The sequence below is a fragment of the Epinephelus fuscoguttatus genome, linkage group LG9 (assembly GCF_011397635.1).
Source record: "Epinephelus fuscoguttatus linkage group LG9, E.fuscoguttatus.final_Chr_v1".
Lineage (NCBI taxonomy): Eukaryota > Metazoa > Chordata > Actinopteri > Perciformes > Serranidae > Epinephelus > Epinephelus fuscoguttatus.
In genome coordinates this window covers 17907752-17917824 of record NC_064760.1, presented here as the reverse complement: position 1 = coordinate 17917824, position 10073 = coordinate 17907752, and the positions used below count along the sequence as shown (strand labels likewise).

The 10073-nt window shown below is 40.8% G+C and overlaps 1 protein-coding gene across 2 annotated transcripts in view; it reads left to right on the top strand.

Moving 5' to 3' along the window:
* Window positions 1-10073, top strand: part of xkrx (XK related X-linked) — a 31062-nt gene that overhangs the window by 12095 nt on the left and 8894 nt on the right. For both annotated transcript variants that reach the window (XM_049585736.1, XM_049585735.1), the window contains one exon: window positions 1010-1983. In XM_049585736.1, the coding sequence (XP_049441693.1) occupies window positions 1625-1983 (359 nt within the window). In that variant the 5' untranslated portion in view covers window positions 1010-1624. The remainder of the gene's footprint in view (window positions 1-1009; window positions 1984-10073) is intronic.

Sequence of the window (10073 nt, the reverse complement as noted above, 5' to 3'; positions counted from 1 at the left end):
ATGTGTATAATAACAGTAGAAGTATGACTAATGACTAATGAAGGCAGCAGCAGCAGGAGGCATCTGGCAGGACCACGGCAGCAGCACAACCACACACGTCTACAGGAACTACTTATTAGGTTATTATAGTTAACTAAAACTAAACCTAAAAGTAAAGGTAGGTGTCAAAGAACATTTTAGTTAACTGTTTTAAAAATAACTAGACTTCAGAAAAAAAGAGAAACAAAGGGGGACGATATTGTGTACTTAGACAACTAACTAAAATATATTTAGTTTAGTTTCACATACATTTGCAGAAAATGCAGAAAAGATACTTCCCCTATTAAATAACAATAATCATACATAAAAAAGAAAAAGATAAAAGCAACTGAATAGGAGATCGAGACTAAGACGTATTGCAAAATTGTTAAAGATGTACAGTCTACAACAATAACAACAAAAACACAAACAAATTACAAGTGAATCACCAAGGTGTTAAGATACTTTGCAAATTAGAGTCTTTTAAAGATGGTTTTTTAAATAACAATAATTTGGATGATGATTGTTGAGATGGAAGACGGTTGTTCAATGAATATTAATTAAGAGAAGTCAATATGGAAGATAAAGGACTTTAAAAAAAAGTTCTAAAATATATATAAATATACAGGAAATGGTTTTAGTTTTACTCTTTGTCAGCTAACTGGTCAAATGTATCAACACAACAAACACCAGGAAACATTGGTGCTTATGAGACTGGGATGTCCACATGACTGAGTCAACTGCCTTCACAGAAGGTTGTGTTTGAATTGTAATGCCTGCCCATAATATAATAAAAAAAAACTAATACTGAAACCAAAACTAAAAACACTGTAAACAATAAAAACAAAACTGAAACGAGTTTCCACTCTGGAAACTGACCGAAACTAAACTGACCTGAAAACAAAAAATAACAATACAAAACAAGGCAAAGCTGCTTTATCACAGAAATCTTTCTTTGACTAGTTTTTCTCTTATCTGTTTTACTTTGAAGGCAGGCGCCCATCATTTCCGGTTCCGCCCCCCGTGTTTGTGTGTGACTTGACGCAGCTGTTTCACTGACAGCGCATCAAAAGACTGAACGCGAGCTGCCGGCAGCCGCACCAGTACGCCAACACGGAGACACCCAGTCCACCCACAGCCTGCAGCCAGACTCCACAGCTGGAGGAGCCCGATGTGTTTATAACCAGGAACAACAAAGTTAAAGCTTCACATGACTTCTGAGTTTGAACGATGATCTCCGGCTGAGTTATTGTGAGGTGGGTCCTGCATGACGCGGCTGAACCGCCGCACTGACGGTGCGACGACAGCGCTGCTATCACTGCGGGCTGTGAGGTGCTTCCCTCGGGATCAAACAGGGTGGTGACGCCACGTACGACGATACGCGACACAAGCAAACAAAAGCTTCGTGTGGGGTTGCAGCCGAGTGGTGAAGTTAAACACAATGTGAAACCAGCGATGATCAACTTGGTGGAAAGTTGGGAGCGACGGCGCATCAAAGGAAGCACTCAGAAAAAGTGATGTTTGTGGAGCACGCGACGGCAACTTCAGTTTAACGCCAGCGTTAGTGACGTGTAAATCATCTCTGGCATACTAACTTAGTAATATTATGTGCGAAGTGGCCATGGAGGAGCAGGAGAGGGAGATTTCGGACATGGACCCGCAGGAGTCCTCCACCGTGGTGGCGGAGAACGGAGTCATGCTGGTGGTCAATCAAAGCCGGATCCGGGCTCCCTTCAGCGTCGTGCTGGCCACCGTGCTCTACCTTGCAGAGTTCATCGCCGCCGCTGTGCTCTGCAGCATGTACCACAAGACCGACGATACCATCTGGATGAGCTTCACCATCGCCTTCATGCTGCTGCCCGCCGTGCTCATCCAGCTGGCCCTGACGTTCATCCACAGAGACCTGGGCCGGGACCGGCCTCTGGTCCTGTTCCTGCACCTGCTGCTGCTGGGTCCTGTCATTAGGTAGGTCAGGGTCAGCTGATTCACTACAGACCAAGATACTTTGCGTCACGAAAATACTTTTAAGTGTTTATCTAACCTTTCAGCCTGTTGTACGTGTGATTTGTAGTAAATCGCCTAAAACATTTACACAAACAAAACACCAATATGTTTGTTTAAAAGCCCTGAAAAGTCATTTTATTACAGAAAAGTGTGGATTTTTTTTCTCAAGAAATACTCATTAGTCATACCCTTACAGTAAGAGCTGCAAAGATAGGTATATTAATGTAATAGTCAGTAATTATTTTGATAATCGATTAATCATTGTAGTCATTTTAAAAGCAGAAATGCCAAATGTTTATTGGTTCCAGCCTCTTAAGTTGTCTTTGACATAAATGACAGTAAACTGGATATATTTGGCTTTTGACCTGGTTGGTCTGACACAACAAGACATTTGAGGAAGAATTCCCACTATTTTCTGACATGTTAGACACACAACAATTAACTGGCAGATTAACAGTTAGTAAAAACACTCTTCACTGGCAGGCCCATATCTTATTGTTGTATTTCTAGCTGGCCGTGCATCTTAATGGACATCCATTTTCCATTTTCCATTTGCAGTGCAGTTAAATTGAAGGGATACAAATTGACAATCTCTGTTAAGTGCATAGATGCAGTGCAAGCATCTTTGAGAGCCAACGTGATGCTGCAGCAGCACATAACTCATGTTGGATGCTGACCAGAGCTGAAATGATCAGATGATTAGTAGAATAACACAAAATGAATCTGCAACTATTTTTAATAATAAAATAGTTGTTTGTGTAGTTTTTCAAACAATAATGGGGAACAAAATGTTAAATATTCTCTGATTCCAGCCTCTTTAAATAACAGGATTTGCTGCTTGTCTTCATCATATGTAATTGTCAGCAGAATATTTTGGGTTTTGACATTTGGTCGAATCGAACAAGACATTTGAAAACATCAACTCAAGGTCTGCAAAGTTGTGATGGCCATTTTTGGGGCCCAAGCAAGAAGGTATCAGGGCTTAACTGTCCCTGGCACTGAAACTGTGAGGAACGTGTTGTTTTTGTAGAGATCATTATAGAGATATTATATATTATAGAGATTTTTTTTTTCCAGGCATGTAAACACATTTTTAAGGGGCAAGGGATGCTTCAAGGGATTGGGCCTGGGCGTGGCCAGTGGGCTCTACAGTGCCCCCCAAACACAGGCCAAGGTTGACACAAGAGTTCCTCTGATGGTCACAAAATTTGAGTGGATCATTTCTCTCATCTTGAAAAGCATATGAAAATTTTTGGAAATTTTATCACCCTGACAGGAAGTCTGCCATCTTGGATTTTGGGCATTTATTCTCATCATGAAGAGAGTAATCTGCCAGTTCTCTTAATACATTGTTTTATGTTCAACATGTCAGAAAATAGTGAAAATTCTTCATGACGTCCCCCGGTTATGTCAGTTGTCAGTTGTTTTGAAAGTAAAAACTTTCATATGCTATATGTTATGACAATTTTTAGAAATTCTTCTCCCCCTTGACAGGAAGTCAGCCATCTTGGATTTCATTTGTTAATTTTCATTTAATAAACATGTTTGAGGACTTTGAGATGATGCAACAAACAACATCTAAATTGTGTGTGTAGTGTTTGACAGTGGCAAAAAAAAGCACAGCTGTGTCAACTGCTGTCCTGCCAGCAACATTCAATGTGCACAGATTTGCGAGTGCCCATTCATTGCTGCTTGCAGCTTTAATTTAACTTTGTTTTTATGTTTCTTTATTAAATGATCCGTCAGTAACGAAAATAATTGTTAGCTGCAGCACTAATGCCAGCTTTCCATCAGTATCAATTTGTTGCAGTTAATCAACTCAGTCTTTTCAACCACATAATTTGGTTTGACGGACTGTGGCAGCATCCTGATTTTTACACTGAATGAGAAACATAGATTTGGCACCCGTGTCCTGAATCACACTCCAGATGGAAAGCCCGTCCAGTCTGTAGAACATGAGGACTGAGCAGATCGACCTCCCACACCGTCATAAGTGTTGAGCAGAGACAGAAATGGATCTGAAGTCTTCCTCAGTGTGCGTGGTGACAGTTCAACCTCCCGCAGTCTAGACTCTAAAAACCAGTCCGTCAAATGACTCTGCAGAGCTGGCACCCGCCCTGGCAACACATCCGTACGCCCCTCAGTTGTATGACCTCATCTCAGGATAATGGCACCCTTAAGCCTTCCTTGCTGCAGACCAGTCAGATCGCTGATCAGGCCTCCTGATTCAGGAGGAGAGAGTTATCGGACCTGCAGTGATTATTGGATTAGTCAAGCGACAGAAAATGAGCTGGGAACCATTTTGATCATCAAAAAATAATTTAAGTTACGTTTTTTATACTTGTCTTTGTCATACATGTTAAGAAAGTGAATAGCTTTGGATTTTTGTTCAGATACATTTATAATAAAATAATCCGTAGTAGCAGCGCTGTTGTAGATATTGACAGGAAGTCCTCTTGAAATAATGCAGCTTGATCTATTCTTTGATATCAAAGCAGTGGAAATGTTTTTTTAAAAAAATGTGTGCTATTTGTAACATGGTTGCAGAGGGAGTCGACGTGTTTAAATACAGTCATATTGCACTTCATTGTCAGTTGATCTCAGCTGAGGGACCTGTTTGGCGAACCGTGACTCATGCAGTAAGATGTAGGCGGGGACTTTAGCTCTCTGAAATTCAAATCTACACTTGATACTGCTTCTCTTTCTTCTTGAACTTTGATATGTCAACAGTGAGCCCTGAGGTGCTGCTGAATTTACAGTACTATATGAGTTAATTGAAGGGTGTGCTGTTTTTATAGGGCAAGAAATACAACCTCATCTGCAGCTCTGTGCAGGTTTGCGTGCCACAGGAAGAGAGCTTTGCAGGAGAAAGTGTTGTTAAAAGGCATGTAAATGATTTGATTTGTGGCTCAGCCTTCAGAGAACTCTAAAATGTAACAAGATATTCAGAACACTTTGCAGATATAAGAGAAAAATGTAGATAAAGAGATGTTTAAATAAAGATCTAGGAGAGCTGCAGAAGAATCAGCCGCAGTGTCATTCAGAAGACAGGAAATAGTCTTATCTTCAATGCCTAGCTCACAGTTTTGATTTGAGTGCAGCCATTGTTTAATGTAGCGCATCAAAACAGATAGAGCACATACTTTCTGTTTTACCAGTTGTGATAACTTTGAGACATGCTTCACAAAGGAGGACAATGTAGCACTTATACTAATAAATGTGGAGTATAGCAGACCGGACTTTATTTAAATGCAGTAGTGCTCCATGCAGATTTGCAGTTACCACAATTAACTGGCCCAATGTCAGGCAGAGGTCTGTAATTATTAACACACTGGAGATAAAGCCACTCATGACATTGAAGAAGACAGGCAGACCACCTGCAGCTACACGGTCTATTTCTGTCTGCAGGCAGAGTGTTAGCGAGGCAACACTTTTAGTCAGTCAACTTGCCGAGGCCTGTAGCTCAGAAGTGTTGTTTGGAGAATGCGTTGGTTACGTCACATTTTGGCAGTGAGGAACTTGCAGAGCAACAGCAGAGCTTCTGGGTTTGTTGATGATAGTCTGAATTTAATGTATGATGTGTGAGTTCACTTTCAAGAAGTTCAGCTCTGGAGGTGTGGCGTCAGAAAGAAGTGAACTTACAGAACCTCTGTAGTTCCTCATCTCTGCTTTCAGCTGACGCTTCAAGGCTACGCTAGATACTTGCAGCATAACACACCCAAATCTCCTGAATAACTGTCGGCATTCAGGCTCTGGGTAGTTTAGGCTCTAGGTTTCAACAAAGAAGAAGAATGTGTTGAATAAAACGGACGATATCTCTCAGGAGATATCTCAGGAGTCGACAGTCACACTAAAAGCTACTTATGCACAGTGAAGTTCAGAGATAATAAAGCTTGCTAGAATGCTCAGTGACAGTTTTAACATGTTGATGTTTGGTAGATCATTTTAGTTAAGCATGTTAGCATGCTAACATTTGCACCAGAGACAAAGCACAACTCAATCTAAAGGGAATGTCATTAACACTTATTTGGTCATAAGCCAAAGTACTGGCCAAATGTACATTTGATCTATTGACGGTGCTAGAGATAGTAGGTGATTTGAGGGGGGGGACAAGAGGGGGGGCACCATCTGCCTTGTTAGCAAAATGATCAAAATGCATCCCCCATTTGTTAACCTGCCATCGTTCTCCATTTGCCATGTCCAGACTCAGACCTATGATCAATAAGTTGTTGAGAAATATTAAATTTCAACAGAGCACTTCTGTTCTGTTTAGTGGACACACAGACCTCTCTCACATGATGTTACTAGCCAATTAGCCAATTATTAGCCAATCAAATCAAGGGCATCCAGATGTCAGGTCCCCCTTTTGAAAATGAATAAACACCTACTAGCGAGAGGAAAAGTGCAGAATCACCATAGTGAGTAGGATTCATCTTCTAGAGGCCATTAAGGTCCGGCAGAATTTCATGACAGTCCATCCAATAGATGTTTTTATACTTCAGCCCGGACTGAGACAGAGCCAAGCTGCTATCATGGCTAAGAACTATTCAAGATTGTCCATCTGAAAAAAGTCAGCTGCTAAAATCAAAGCAGCTGTTACCTGTCAGCCACACACACTTCTTTATGATCCTGTTCACGTCTTTCCTCCACCCAAGAATGCTTCGCTTATACCGAGGATTTAAAACAGCCGCATCCATGAAGCAGCTTTTAAAGAGACAGTTCACCCCAAATCAAAAACATATATTTTTACTCTTACCTGTTGTGCTGTTTATCAGTCTAGATTGTTGGAGATATAGATATCTGCCTTCTCTGGAATATAATGAAATCTTGAAACATCTACTGCACGTTTATCCATCCTGTGTCCTCCGTCCTTAGTTGCTCTTCCTGAGTATTTTGGGGAGAGTTTTTCCTTATCTGCTGTGAGGGCCCAAGAACAGAAGTTGCCGTGTGTTGTAAAGTCCTCTGAGGCAAGTTTGTTATTTGTGATATTGGGCTATATAAACAAAATTGAATTGAACTGGGTGGCACTCAGCTTCCTGTGGTACACGACTGGTAGGTCTAGTTTGGTAAAAAGAAAATAGGTCCTACATGAAACTGCTCACAAGTGCTGGATTATCTTGATTAACCGGGCTATGATTTCTGGAAAGAGACATTGCTGTTGAATTTTTCAAATGTACTTTTACGAGTGCCATTTAGTTTCATTACACTGGAGAGAAGACAGACATTGTTACGACACTCAGCAGCTCACACCAGAGCAATCTAGATTGATAAATAGCACTACAGGTAAGAGGAAAAATATGTGTTTTTAATTTTGAGGTTAAATGTCCCTTTAATATCAAAATGAGCCTGCATCTCTAATGTGAGTTTTGTGAATGTTTTTGGCTGTTATCAAATGTCACACTGAGCTGTGACGTCTCTGATGCTTTTAATGCTGCCAGAAAACAAATTGTAGTGTTGCAATTACAGATCATTTCTTTCTGTTCTGTTCTGCGCTCTATTCTTCAGTTTTATTTCGAGCTCGTCTCATTCCATACTGTGCTACTGTAAACAATCACCTCTTGCTGCTCCCTCTTGGCTCAGATGGGAGGTTTCCTGTGTGACTCAGGGATGGTGGTGTAATTTGCTGATCTTGTGGTTGTACAGTCAAACATGCCATGTCTGTCTGAGGCAGCATTTCAGGTCACAATTTTCACACATGACTGCATGTCAACTTTTTTTTAAGAGCCTTAGTTGTTTGGAGTTAGAGTTGCAACAATTAATCGATTCAGTGATCAGTTGTCAACCTTTAAATTAATCTCCAACTAATTTGATGATGGATTAATCAGTTTAAATGAGAAAAAAAGTCCAAATTCTCTGATTCCAGCTTCTTAAATGTGAATATTTTCTGTGTTTCTTTACTTCTACATGACAATAAACTGAATATATTTGGGTTGTGGACAAAACACATTTTACAGACTAAGCAACTAATCAATGAATCAAAAAGATAATTGACAGATTAATCAACAATGAATATAATCATTAGTTGCATCTGTATTTGGAGTCTACTTGAAGATAATAAGACACAGGATCCTCACTGTCAGTCAAAATGGCCACTTTCAGGAGGGGGTCGGGTTATTTGCAGCTTGTCCTGACTCGTCTCCTTATATGATCCCGCTCCTAAAGCAAGGACAGAAACTACATAATTACTGTCAACTTGGACCAGTCTCGGCATGTACAGCTCGTTGTTTGGTGTCTGTCTGTGTTTCAAAAGCTCCCCACCGCCTGACAAGGCCGTGTTAGTGTGAGCGCGATGAGCCTGATGAGGTAATCCCAAGTGACCAAAACAAGAGGATCTTGCTAAAGAGCTCTTGAAAGAATGTCCTGAATGCTGTGACGCCCTTTAGTCAGAGAGTATCAGTATTTCAGTGTCTTGACTTCTTTCTGAAGCCAATTCCTTCATGTTCTTGTGGTAATTGTTACACGGCATTGCTGTATTCACACACTGAGGAAAGAGATTGCATGTTTAGACTGCAAATACAGAGCAGTGGTCTGTGTGTTTCCTTTTTATAAATCTATAAGTGGCTGCCTCGGAAGCAGCATATTGATTCACTTGGCTAATGCATTCATCAGGCCTGCTGTTTTTTTTTTGGTTTTTTTTCCCTCTCCCCTAAGTGAAATTCAGTCTGAATCCTAAGTGCATGCTGGCTCGAGCTCACTAACCTCACACTGCGTCCTGGGCCTTGTTGTGCTGCCAGGTTTCCAGGGAAAGGATGTCAGTAAATCAGGTTTTTGTGCCTTTGCTGTTTCTCTATCATAGACCTTGTACGCTAAAGCGGAACAACCCTCATCTGCCTGTAGCTATCAGTCTGAGAGTGAATACACTCGAAGTGTGTGTGTGTGCTGGTATAGAGATAAGAGCAGCCTTCCAAATAACGACATGATTTCCCCTGCCAGCCTGTTGACGTTTGGGTCAAACACAGTTCAGGGACGAGTGTGGGAGCTTGGCACCGTACTGCCTTTACGCTGTGAGTAAAGAGTACAGTTTCCCTACACGCAGCAGCTGAAGCAACATGTCCGACCGCTGACTCCGGAGGGTCTGGACAGCAGCGCATAGTTGAACCATGGAGGAGTAGATTCAAGTCTTATGTCCAAAGTTGGATATTTTGGAGCAAAAGATAACATTCCAGCACAGTGATGTGAGATTTAGTGCAGCAGTGGGAGTCCTCACAGGGCGAGGTCTGTGTGTTAAACACAGATGTGCAGCACTCTGAGGTTCAGGTCATTTTATAGGTAATAAGAATATATGATAATATGAAAATAAGATATCGCAAGGAAAGGAAGTATCCAGAGAACAATGTTCAATATACAAATTCACAGTATTAATGCAAATATCATTACAAATATATCCACAGTGTCACATGAATGATGTCTGGAAGCATTTTAAGGGGTTTTTTTTCCATGCAGAAACAATGTATGCCAATATACCAGAAAAGCAAATATTTGTCAAAGACTTAAATACTTTCTTCAAGTCGGCAGTCTGCGCAGACAGCAAGGCGAGTTTATCTTTATAGCACATTTCAGCAGCAAGGCAATTCAGAGTGCTCCACATAAAATTATCGAGACAAAGTACAAAAGAAACACATTATAAAAGGACGCCATGTAAGAGCTAGAGAATAGAAAATATGACAAGTTGAAATATACTGAGACAGGTGTGTAATTTAGGAATTAATGCTTCAGTGCAGTGTAAGTAAATGTAAATAAATAAATATTTACTGAGTTGCAGCATACCTGCAGTTTTCTGGGAGTTTGTTCCAGACACGTGTACATATAAACTAAACTCTGCATCTCCATGTTTGGTCCTGACTCTGAGGACACAAAGCAGACCTTTCCCCGGTTTATAATGTTGCAGAAGGTCAGGGGCCGTATTTATCAAGCGTCTTAGAGTGCCATTTTAGTCTTAAGTGCTGAGAATTAGTGAAATTTAGTCCTACTCTCAAACTTAAGAATAAAAGCTATTTATCAACCTTCTCAAGGCTAAGAATCACTCCTACTCCCCCAGATATTTAAGAGAC